The sequence below is a fragment of the Melanotaenia boesemani genome, chromosome 11 (genome assembly GCF_017639745.1).
Source record: "Melanotaenia boesemani isolate fMelBoe1 chromosome 11, fMelBoe1.pri, whole genome shotgun sequence".
NCBI classification, from domain to species: Eukaryota; Metazoa; Chordata; class Actinopteri; order Atheriniformes; family Melanotaeniidae; genus Melanotaenia; species Melanotaenia boesemani.
In genome coordinates, this window is record NC_055692.1 from 32836780 (window position 1) to 32849906 (window position 13127).

Sequence of the window (13127 nt, forward strand, 5' to 3'; positions counted from 1 at the left end):
CCTTACACTCTCCAATTCTATAAAATACACTTTTCCAACATGTTTGAACAACTTCTCTCTAACATGTAGAGTTTGTTTCCATGTAGATGTCTGAATTTGCTGTACTTGGACTTTGATGCAACTATGTTTTAAGAGTTAGCTGATAGTTGGTTCCATGAAGAAATTAACACTGTATGAGTTGAACTGGGAGGAATGTGGGTTCCATTGTTGCAGTATTTAGATTGTATCTGATTTTCTGTCTGTTCTATTTTATGTTTCTTTTGGCTTTTTGTTTTGTATCCTTCTGATGAAGTATTGGAATATTTGGGAAACACATGAGGAGGGATTATTTGGCCAAGTGCTTCTTATTTTTAACAATTTAGAGAAAATAAGTGGAGACAGACAAAGATTTAAAGTGAAGTTTTCAAGTTATTGTCAGATTTTTCCACCTTGAATCCTCATAAAAAAGCTCAGCACAACTATAGATTTTAGTGCCTCCCCCAGACAGTTTTCCTTTGCAATCAGCCTTTCAATGATCCTGGCGCTTATATGGCCAATAACCATTTCATGGGGCAAGGCAGAAAGGTTGCCTTTGTTCAAACCACTATTGTTGTCACACTGCTGCACCTGGGTAAAGATTGAGTTTTCAGACTGCAATGTGTCTGCAAGGACAAAGCCCACTCGCTCTTCTCTTTATTTTTGAAAGTCGTTTTCCCTCTAATCTCCTGAATTGACGTAACACAGCTGGCAGATACATCTACTCTCAGTCTGCTTGTGAGGGAATGAAGAGATACAAGGAGAAAGGGAACAGCATTCTGGCATTTTTACCAGGTTAAGACAAACATGCAACTACTTTCCTTAAATAGAGGAGAGCTTGCACAGAGTTGGGCAGGAGGATCTGTTTGAATACAGACGTGAGATCCCAGTCCCTCCTTATCCAGAAGACATGTTGGTGCAACTTTCTTTCTTTTATTCAATCAATCACTAGAAAGAGCTATTTACTTCTGACATGTGATTGTCTCTTATACATACTGCACATACTAGATGTGCCACCAATATTATTCGTGAAGTTATGTGGTACTTTGAATGTACATTACAAAAAGCAGGTTTCTAAAATACATCTACAATGATGATAACTAGCTGCAGATTCATTAGTTTTTTTAAATAATATTAATGTTGCACTACAGAACTATTTTCTCAGGGCCCCCTATCGACTGCTAATAGAGCATCTTTCTTACATCCTACCTGTACTGTGAGCTCCACAGCCACCAAAAACAGTTTTATCTTGACTCTGGTCTTATCTCTTATTCTGTCTCTGACTATTTTTTCCTTTCTTCCTACGACAATGTTTTCTTTAGTTTTTTTCTGAATCAGGCATGAAGCGCATTCAGAACAGCCACTTGCTAGGGCTTTGTGTAAAAACTCGGCTGCAACTTCACTCTGCATCTCAAATGCTGTAAAATGTTCAAAAATTGTATAGTGCTGTTTTTCAGCCTCAAGATGCTGCTGGGCAACGACGGCTCTAAAAATCCACATAACAGATGTCATTTGTTCTAATTCTAATTACTTTCTACTGTATTCCAGTTCACAATAAACTGCATTTTTTACCCCAAATCAGTAAAATATTGATATTCTAACATGAAAATCGATTCTAGAACGTAAAATGCTAGTATCTGCAGTACTGAGGATCCACAAATTGCTATTGGAAATGACTTTTTAACCTCTTAAGACCAACAGGAGTTCTGGCGCTCCCGACGGGATCACCATCTTTCGCAACATCGTGCATGCTGGCTATTCCTTCAGGAGCACCGTGCACCCAGTGCCAGGAGTGGTCCTAACAAGTTAATAGATGAGGTCATGGACTTTTGATACTTTAAGAAATTGTCAAGCTTGGTGACACAGGCAGAGGAAGTCAGAAAAAAAACACAAAGGAAATGATGATGTTTTAGTTTTAGGAATAACTCAAACGTAAAAATCAGTTAAGGCAACAATACAAATATTTCATTCTAATTTATTGCAAGATTATCTGAGATTAATCTCAATTAATCACATTAGAACATACAGTTCAATAACAAACAGTGATGCAACAAGTGTTTAGTTTACCAACACTAAAGAAATAAGATGCTTTTTAACAGCGGTATTTCCTTCACAGAAAAACTTAAATATTTAATCTAAATCTAAAAAAATATTAATGTCATATGTATGTGTAAAATTGTTTCTGGCTGAGGGAATAACCTCATAGATAATACTGACTGTTATTGTCTGGATGCTTGTGTTACATGCCTGCTTAAAGTCCCAATAATTAGATTTGTTCAGTAAACTGGCCTGCTTGTTTTAGACACTGAGCAGTAGGCAGCACTGCTGGACACGTAATACAACATGAAAACACTTGTGGCAGAGTAGAGGTTTAAAAAACAGATCCAAAATGTACTTCACACACACACACACACACACACACACACACTCACATTTGTGCTTGGACCAGGTGTTAAGTTGATAAGCCTTTGCAACTCCCACAGTGAACTCCCAATCTCTCACACTGTCTCTATTGACTATGGCCTGCTTGACCAAGTCTGTGTGTGTGTGTGTGTGTGTGAGAGAGGGGAAGAGTGTGAGAGAGAGAGAGAGAGCGTGGGCGCACGAGAAAAACAACTCAAGAAAGAGAGCACAGTAAAAGCAGGAGGGGAGAGAGTGAAAGAGAGAGGTAGAGATGCTACTGTATCTCACCAGGAGAGGTCAAAGGTCTGCATCTTTGATGCTGAGCTTGGACTGAGCATCTTTGCACGACGATGAGCACTGGAAACGGTCACCATGACAACCCGACACAGCACAACTGCATTGACCTGCAGGCAGAGGACAACAGCATCAACACGGCCTCCAGCAAACAGAAGCTGTGCCATTGCAGATCCACTTGGCCTCAAGCTCACATGAAAAGGAGGGAACTGTTTCCCTCCTGCTCAGGCTGAAGAAAACAGATCACTGCAAGCAGCTTTCACACATAATAATGTATAATACCTCAGTACTTCATGGTGTTGCAGCTCCTGGCCTCTCTCAGGTGGAGAAGCTGAATTCTGTAGTCTTTTTAACGTTGTTTTGGATTTAATGGGTGTTTAGAATAATTCTGGAATTATGTCACTTAAAATATGTCTGGCTTTCAAGGTTCTGTTTTACTTTGAGCAAGACTGTCTCCACAACAACAGAAGAGTCTGTGGTGGTAGTTGTAAGCAGCTAATGTGGCTAATCTTAGCATTAGCTTTGAATTTATGTTCACAGTCCAGGAATCAGCGATAACTGTAATGCAGAGAAACAATGAAAAACTTCTTAAGACCAATTTGAAACCAACTGGACTGGCTGCTGGTTGCTGTGTTATCATGTTGTCTTTTTCACTTTTAAATAAATAAAGACAGTTCTGTGTCTTTTCCAGCAACATCTGTAGTCAAGCTTTTGTCTGGTTTAGAGATGGTACAGTCATGTGTCTATACAGCTCTGTGGCTATCAGAAATGGAAGGTAACATCATTGCTTGGCCTTGTTTGCACCAGGATCACTGGCCAGCAGAGAAGACAGGAGCTAAACTAAAAGGTTTCTAGGTGTAACTTGAAAAGGTGTGCTGCAAAGTCCACAGGAGAAAAAACATGCACGATACACAAAAGGTAAGGATATTTAGTATGATGTCAGAACACACCTAAAATGCACTATATCTTTATGTGTGAACTTAATATGACTTTTTCTAAACTTCCACATGCACATGCACAACTGTTGAATATTTAAATATTAATTGCTCAGCATGATGTTCTCTAAAGAACAAAAGATGTGTCTGAACCATGAACTAACCACTAAATGTTCTGTTTAGATGACTTGTATTTAAACAGTCCTCCCCTTCATACAGTTCACATTTTGAAATCATCAGACCAAGACGTGTGTGTGTCTGTGTATGCTGTTTTTTCACTTACACATCTAAATTTACAAGACACAAAAACTAATAACTTTTAAACACCTCAAATATCATAATTAATACATACAGTTTCAAAGACTTCTGGGATCATTTTATCGTAAATACATTGCACAAAGCCCCGTTGTATACAATCTGATACTTGGATGAGTGGACAGGTATTAGGTTGTACCCTGATGGACACGTTTTGCTCTACAGTCATTTGGACGTATCACACGCTAATAAACGGTACTTATATGAAAATTATTATTATTACAATTTAGCAAAAAATTATAATAATAATTAAGGAATTTTTTAATCGCTATTTTTTTTGTTCAGGCTTTAAAGGCACAGTGTTCAAGAATTACTGATATCTAGTGGTGAAGATGGATATAGAAATTACTTCAATATCAAGCACCGTTGTGAATGAATGGGTGCCATCAGTGGCCAAAATTCTTACAGACATAAACATATTTTCATCTGTGAGTGGATCCAGTTGTCTCAGGTGCAGCAATGACTACCAGCGATGATACAGGTGACTACTTCAGCATTGTGTATATGTGTGTACTGTCATCTTCTATGATCCTTTTAAGGTGCTATTTATCCTAAACAGTGCTTTAGCACCTATTGAACAAAGCTTTTTACCCTGTTATTTAAATTTATTTAACAACACATAAATTTGTTTTTGTATCTACATGAATTACAGCCAAACTGCAGCTTAACTAGTGAAACACAATGAAACAGGTGTAAAGACAATACACATTCATAGTCTGCATACATACCACCAACACAAATATAACAGGTCCCACAAAGGCCCAGATTGTGTCAGTCTTCATGTTTAGCCAGCAGTGATCGTCTGCCTTGTACTTGTTCACTGATATCACCAATGTTACACCAACTATCAGGACCGGCAGTCCTAAGAAAAACAATTGCATGAAAGAAGATGAAGGGTTGGGGTTGCTGCAATAACAAAACATGCATGTTTAAAGACATATTTCTAAAACAGTGACCACTGCAGCGCCTGTTCATGTGAAATATTTAGTCTATTCTCGTCTTTTTGCCTGTTTAGTCTGAGGCAGCATTCAGAACATCTGCATAGAGAGATGAGAGTAACACCTGAAGATTGGCTGTTTGTGCAACTGACTCACACTGTGTTCTTGGCTCATCATTCGACATAACACACTCACAGATGGATTTGGGTACATGAACAGTAGCAGCTGCAGGATGTTTAAAAAAAAAAAAAAAACAACCTAAAATAACAAAAAGAAATCTGGGTTAAGGCTGCAATGTAACATAACATAACATAACATCACATAATGTTTTCTTCAGACGAAGAGACAAGAAGGACAATATTTAGGTGAAACTGAACATGTTGTAAATAATCAACCCTGACGGGAGACAATGAATATCAGGAATTAGTGTAAATCATAAAATAGAAAAGGTTCATACTCAAACAAACATGGTTAACTTTAAACTGTGCTTGGGCCTCAAGAGATATTACTGTAATAAAAACAAGTAAAACAGACCTACCAATGAAGACTAGGAATCTATTACCAAAAAAAATAAAAAAGCTCAAAACTGGACTTTCTTTAGAGACAACTTTTCACGTCAGCAAGAAACAAAGGGATTCAAGTAATGCGTAAATCTAAAGTCTGCTAATGGTGATGACAACAATGTTTGGGAAATTAATAAAATTACTGAAAGCGAGACAGACAAAAGCAATAAATTAGAATTACAAATTAAGAATGAAATTGTGAAACATCCAGCTGCTGTGGCAACTAAATTCAATCATTTTTTTAAAGATTCAATCTGTGAAATGTCACAACTTTCTGTCATACAAAAATGTCACATATCTGCTGAATGAGTCTTTGTCTTTTATTACAGTAGCAGAAATTAATGAGACAGAAATAAACTCTATTATAAAAGTTTTGAAAAACTAAGGACGTATATGGGAAAGATACCAATTTTATAAAAGCTTTCAAAGATGTCCTTGTATGTCCAATCGTTTGTTAATCTGTCAATTAGGCATTTTATTGTTCCATCAGTGTGGAAAGCTGTTACAATTACTTCAGTGTTTAAGTCTGGGAACAAGGATTATAGAAAAAAAATAAAATTATCCACCAATCAATATATCGCCCTGTGTTTAAAAAATGATTGAAAATAGCTTCCTAAGCAGTTGAAAATTCGTTTAAAGAAGCGTCTACGCCCCTGCATCCCATGTAGTTTGGTTTACGGGCCCAACATTCAGAAACAGAAAACATCAATATAAACCCTTTTTAGAAAAGATCAAACATGATATTAATATTTGTCATGTTGTTGGGCAAGGCTAAATAAAACAAAATATAGACAAATTTGTGAAAGTACCAATGGGCAAATGATGATGAATTGACAACATCTCATCTCAACTACCAAAAAAAAAAAAAGAAAAACAGAAAATATGATGAGGCATATCTATCTTTGCTGTTTTGTGGTGAAAGCACCATTTTATGTGGCAAAAATGGCATAAAATACATAGTTTTTTAAAACTTTGGTAAACGACAAAAAAATATGACGTTCTTGAAAAAACACTTAATAAACTGCTAATAAACCCATGTCATCTTTATGTGTTAATGTCAGATTAACAAGTCAGTAGATGTAAGGCAAGGCAGTTTATTTGTACAGCGCATTTCATCTGCAGGACAATTCAAAGTGCTTTACATAAAACAAAAGCATTACAGATATAAAGAAAGAGTAAAGGCAGCAGCACATAGCAAGAATCACAAAAAAATCATAAATTACATTAAAATAATTAAAAGCAGGATAAGTTAAAAAGTTAACATGCAGATTTCATGCATAGGCGCATGAGAAAAGAAATGTTTTTAACCTGGATTTAAAAATGTCTACATTTGATGAAAGTTTAATCTCCACTGGCAGTTTGTTCCATTTGTTTGCAGCATAACAGCTAAATGCTGCTTCTCCATGTTTAGTCTGGACTCTGGTCTGGACTCTGGTCTGGACTCTGGCGTGGACTCTGGCGTGGACTCTGGTCTGGACTCTGGTCTGGACTCTGGTCTGGACTAGTTGATCAGAGTCTTTGGACCTAAGAGCTCTGCTAGGTTTATATTCTCTGAACATATCACAGATGGATTCTGGGCCTAAACCATTCTGGGATTTGTAAACAATCAGAAGGGTGCATTAAAAATGATGTTTTGTGCAAGTAAAACGTGCAATAAAAGCGCCGTTTTGTTGTATCATAATTATTCCAGCCATTTTTTGTACAGCCAGTAAAACTGAACCGTGATCATCCAGTCAGTAAAGAATCAGAGCAGACCACTCCAGCTCATCACTGATCTTTGCTGGGTTGTCAGCATTGTTCCAATCGGTCTTTGTCAGGTGACGAGTCTCGTGCTGTGTGAAATCCTGCCACACTAAGTCACACGATATAAAAAGGTAGAAAAGTAGGTCACAGCTTTTAAAAGAGGCTGTAGACAACAGGTTGAGGATGTAACTGAGGCGTCGGATGGCCCGGTCGCAGCGGTGAGATGAAGGACATCACTTTCACCACCATCTCCCTTCATGCGTGTTTGCTCTCGGCAAGTAGGAGAGTTTTTGTTGTTTTTATTGTGTAAGTAATGTTAATGAATATACTTTATTTGGCTTTTTAAAGTCGCCATATTCACATTAGCTAACTTCACCTGTAAACTACAGGCAAAGAGGGTAGGAAATAGAAATAGAAATTTGATCAGTGTTTATTTTGTTTATCATCTTTATATAAAAACATCACAGAGAGAATAATTTTAAAGATACAGAGTGCTCTGTGAGATCTGATGGGATGTTAACTGGTTGGATTAAGTGGTTAAGATTGTGAAATGTAATGGAAGCATCCATTGTTAACTAGTTTTTTAATAACACCAAATATGTGACTGCAGGTGAACCAGCTTAAGAAATGATGGAGGCTCAGATTGGGCACCATCCCTGCTTCTAGGACACACATCAGTTACACCCACAAACGCTGCACGCTCTGCAAGACGAAGAAGACGGATCAGCTGAGGAAAGAGACACTGCAAGCAGAGATGGAGTCCACCAGGATGCAGACCCTGGAGAGCTACAGACCATGAAGAGGACACCTGATGCTGGAGAGTAAAGCGGTCAGCTACAGACCAGAGAGGCTGGAGAAGATGGTGATCAGCTGATCAGATGATGATGATGATGAGGAGGATGATGATGTGTGTGTACAGTCAGACAGTTGGAAGTTTTTTCATACTATTTGTGCAGCAAAAATGTGCAAGTTTTTTGTTTTGTACATGGCTTAAACATTAATATTTAAAGTGTGTCAGTGGCATCTTTTTGACTCTTCATTCTCCTAAGCACATAAATAACCAGTGTCAGTTTTGATAATGACACTTACATTACATTAAATTTTAGTTACATGAAAAAATCTTGTGGAAATAAACACTGAATAGAAACATGATGGTTAACCAGATGAGAAGCTTGACAGTTTTGCTTTTTCATAAAAGTAGATTTTATTGAAATTCTCAGTCAGAATCAACAGTAGCAGCACAACGGCAAACAGATAAAATTTCAATAAAAGAAAATACAGACTATTCACACGTGATATAATAAAAACACTGAAGTTGTGGCAAAATATCTCCAAGTAATGTAGTGAGAGAATTTTACATCTTTGCATGGCATTTCAACACTGAAACAACATAACATGCAATTGTGCTAAAAACTGCAAACTATGTGCAAAGATTTTAACAAGAGGACCAATGAGAGCAGATCCAGAAGTCTTCTTTATCTGCTGCAGGCTGTAGACCTCCATGATGACCCAGAGCTTCAGTGGAGAGTCAGTCAGGTGCTGGGAGTGCAGGACCTGTAGACACACACTGGTAGACAAACAACCGTTTACAACAATGTTCAACCGTTTGCTTCATTTAGCTTCATTTAAAAGGACGTTTATATTATTACAGTTTCTGGTTTACAGGCTGATGCCAGACTGACGTGTTAGCTTGTGTAACTATGTTGTATGAAAGTGTGGTAGGATTATTAGACCATTTAAAACTTTTTCTGAGTTATGTAATATAAATATGAAGTTTTCTGTTTAAGTTGTTTCTTTTGCAACATTGAATGCATATTAATTATGTATGCTTAGAATTTAAATAAGTAAAGAAAATCAAACAAAACAAGTAAAGTAACTCTAACCACCAGTCATAACTTCACTTAACAGCAGGTGAGCTTACCTTTGCAGTGAGACGGTGTTGTGCAGTCCTGCGGTGGAAGTGTGAACAGATCCTGCTTCCAGACATTCCTGAAATGTTGGTGAACTTCCAGAGATTTGTAGTTTCTGAACTGTTCATACGTGTAAGCATTGATACCATATATGAGGTAGCTTGTTATGTCCAGCGATGAGGTTGGAGGTAGTAATGTGGTGACTGAGTAAACGGTTTTAAAACGTACTACTAACTAAAATACTGCTTTTCTTGTTGCCTGTTGTTACTTGCTATATCTAATAATATAGAAACTATCTGTGAAACTATCATTGTATATCCATACATGCACCACCTGCTGCTGGTGGTGTTCATGGGGTTAACAATCCAGGACTGATACTAGACTAGCCAGAGAGAATTACTGCTCCTGCCATTCATTACACTTTGGAAGATGCATTAAGTTAACAGATCCATACAGAGGAGTGTTAGGGTTAGTTAGGGGTAGTCATGGGTTAGAACTGCTGTGTGATCTTTGTGAAATAGTTTATATGCGTTTAGACTTCTTTTTCAAAACTTTAAATTTTTGTAATTGTGTTTATATTGTAAACAGTTTATTCAATGTTGTTCATTATAGCAAACATATTTATCTTTTTTTGTTTTCCAGATTTTTTCCAGATGGGGCTGCAGATTAATTTCACTGCTAATGTTTTCTCCTAGCCGGTAGAAGCCGCAAACTCTGAAATATTTAGTAATACAAAAATACCAAGTGTTTTGACTAATCAAAGCATCCGTGCATGTGGGATCGGTGGGGCTTGATATTATTTTGGTTGATGAAAAGGGCGCCCTGGAGAAAAAGTTTGGGAACCACTGCTCTAAGATGAAAACACTGGCCCCAATAGAGCAGCATTTAAAGACTACCTCCAGAGGATGGATGACCTGCCTGCAGTCCCAACCTCAACCCCATTGGACGTTTGAGGGATCAGCTTGGGCTGCAGTTGGTGCCTGAGTGACCAACACAATCATGAGGAGGAGGGCCAGGCTGTTGTAGCCGTGAATGGTTCTTCCACACCGACCCGTCACCCTAATGATTGTTTTCCTTAGGATGACCCCAAACTGCAAAGAGTTTATACTTGTTCTTTTTCTTGTTTGATTTTACTGATCTCATATCAGCTATAGTGCGCCATCGTTTCAGTGTATAGGCAACATGTTACAGCCATAAAAATACTGGTTACCTGTACTAACCTGTACTGATAATGTGAATAAATGATTTCTTGTAAATGATGTAAATAAATAATAAATACATTACGTTATTGCTCTCCAGTTGCGGATGACTTTTAAGCCTTTACTTTTCACTTTTCATATAAACAAAAGATTACATAAAACTGTATTTGTGTTTATTATTGTCATCCCTATCGTTAGAAGTAATGGTAAAGACAGCTGCTGCTGCACTGTAGAGATGTTGGTGGTCTGACATTATTTTAGCAAAGACCCCATCCACACCAATTCCTTCTGTAAAGCAGCTCAAAGAACAAGAACAAATACGATGAACTTGAGATGAACTTCTAATTTGCAAGATTTGATCGGATCAGGTTTCTTGGACAAACTTGCGTACTTACAACATACTCAGATTTAATTTAAGTTCTACAAACAAAATTGTTTCAGTTAACCCAAGTTAGCATTTTTTTTTATTATTATTTTGTTTTTAGTTAGATTTAGCAGTTTAATGTGAAATTTGTCAGTGTGTCAAGATGCAGAGAGTTGTATATTTGTAAGATTTTTCCCCATAGTCCACAAAAATAGAACAAAACCATGAGGTTAAATATAAAAAAAGTATTAGAAATATTTAGTGAAAGCATACTGACAATCATAGCCATATTTTATTCTACACATGCAATCTCAGTTCATATTTTTGTCTTTTTAGTCTTAAAAAACACATTTTTACCCTGCATATTTCATGAAATTGACTTCAATTTATCATTTTTAAGTACAGTTTGATGCCTCAAAGAGAAGCCAACATTTCAATAGTGCTTTTAATATATTTATCTTTTTATGTTTGGCTTCACTCATTTGCGCCACTGCCGGCCCTGAAATCCTGTAAATGTAAGAGATGGAAAGGTGAAAGGGATGAAAAGTCCATGTAAGAGATAAGTGTAGGGAGTTTTAATTCTACATCACAAACTGGAGGAAGGATTTAAATTTTTGAACTCTTTAAGATGTAGATTCTTCTTTTTGTAGGACTCAAATGCAACACATTTTATGTAACATCTTTTTATACATGCGTGTGACTCTTCCTTCATTCTTACTCCATCAAATGAATAGTATAAAGGTCAGGAGCTGAAGTGTGCCTGCATTTGGAGACTGTCGCAGTTAACTTGCAACAAAGAAAGAAAAGGAAAAAAAATTAAGCCTCTTCATACTTTTAAATAGCAAAATACAGCAAATCCATCAGAGAGCCAGCAGGAACAGAAGATTTAGTCGTGTTAAAAAAGAAAGAAAAGATTGCATTGTTGAAGTTGTGAGTATAAAAAATGCTGGAAGTCTACAGGGGATAAAAATGGTAATAGAAATGTCTGTATGTTATTCAGCCAGCTGATTAGTGTTCTTCACAAGTAGACATGTCATTATGGAAAGCATGGAAAAGATTTTAGTGTGTTTTACAAGTTTATTAAATGTATTGCCATGCAACAGGCAAATACAACATCAAAGGAGACGCAGAAACCACAAACACTGGGTTAAGAACTGTCTAACACATTATTAAAACCTGGAAGGATAGTGGGGAACCATCGTCTTCCAGGAAGAAATATGGTTGGAAAAACATCTTGAATGATCGATATTATTCGGCGATCACTTAAACGTTTTGTGAAATCAAATCGAAGAAAAACAACAGTAGAACTCAGGGCTATGTTTAATATTTACCTGCACTAGAAGGAGTGAGGTTTATCATAACTTTTTAATCCTTTGTACAACATGTTGGATGTTCGAGTTGTATAGTCTGCTTTATCTTCCTGTAAATGTAGCTACTGTGATGACCCTGTGATGCATGCTGTGTGATAATGGTTTCCATCTTTGTAAGATGTCATAGGAGTTGCTGTGATTTGTTAATCACATCCTCCATCCAGATTTGGAGCCTAAGAGCATAGGACATATAAGCTCTTGTATCCCAGGCTCTCTACTCCTCTCCACCAGGGTGTGGTTTCTTTTGGGTTTAGTTTGTCTTGGGTTTTATTGAACATAACAAAACAGTTAAAAACATACAAATATTCAAAGTTATATTTTCCAAATAAAATATTTAAGACGTGTTTTTATACATATTCAAGACTGAGATACACCTGCAGCAAACCGACTTCACCCTCTCCAAGGACAAATAAAAGATGCTGTAACTTTGGATTTCCATCTTTTGTAATCCAGGAATTGCATATGGAATAATGATTACCCCACGTGATGGTTATGACTCTGGGAGCAGAGGCCTCCAGTGTAGTCATGATTTTTTTCTTTTTTAAGAAGCTTTATTGTTGTTCATTGTTGTGAGTGCTGTCAAACTATTGCTTACTCTAATCTCCAGTGGAAGAGAAAATCTCAGTTTGGTCTGGTGATGGGAACCCTGAGAGTTACTGTATTTTGGGATCATCATGTCCAAGGAGCCCAAGGTTTCTAAATTCCAGCCTGACAGCTGTGGAACTTTTCTGATTGAATCTGGGGGATTGTCTTTAGGTGGAAAAAAACAAAGGAAGAACTGGGATGAAGGTATAAAGCTAATAAAACATGTAATACATGCTCGAGATTAAACCTTTTGAAAACATCTGAATGAAAATATTTCATTGTGTCTTGTTACTTTTAATCTTCTTTAATAGACTTATAAAAAGGAGGTACAACTGATTACTGAGGTTATGTAAAGTTTCTTGTTTGTACCTTCCTACATCTTGTCATGAACTCCTGGCTTTTTATTGACAGTAATAGACAGCAAGGTAGAAACGCTTTTCAGTCATTTGGAAGTTGAACTTTGCTGAAGTAACTTTCACTCTCAGAACTATTT

At 36.9% G+C, this 13127-nt stretch overlaps 1 protein-coding gene across 4 annotated transcripts in view; it reads right to left on the reverse strand.

The window, feature by feature from the left end:
* Positions 1-13127, reverse strand: part of adgrd2 (adhesion G protein-coupled receptor D2) — a 69053-nt gene that overhangs the window by 15670 nt on the left and 40256 nt on the right. For all 4 annotated transcript variants that reach the window (XM_042000567.1, XM_042000566.1, XM_042000565.1 and 1 more), the window contains exons 17-18: positions 4691-4824; positions 2707-2822 (exon numbers count right to left, since the gene is read on the reverse strand). In XM_042000567.1, the coding sequence (XP_041856501.1) occupies positions 2707-2822; positions 4691-4824 (250 nt within the window). The remainder of the gene's footprint in view (positions 1-2706; positions 2823-4690; positions 4825-13127) is intronic.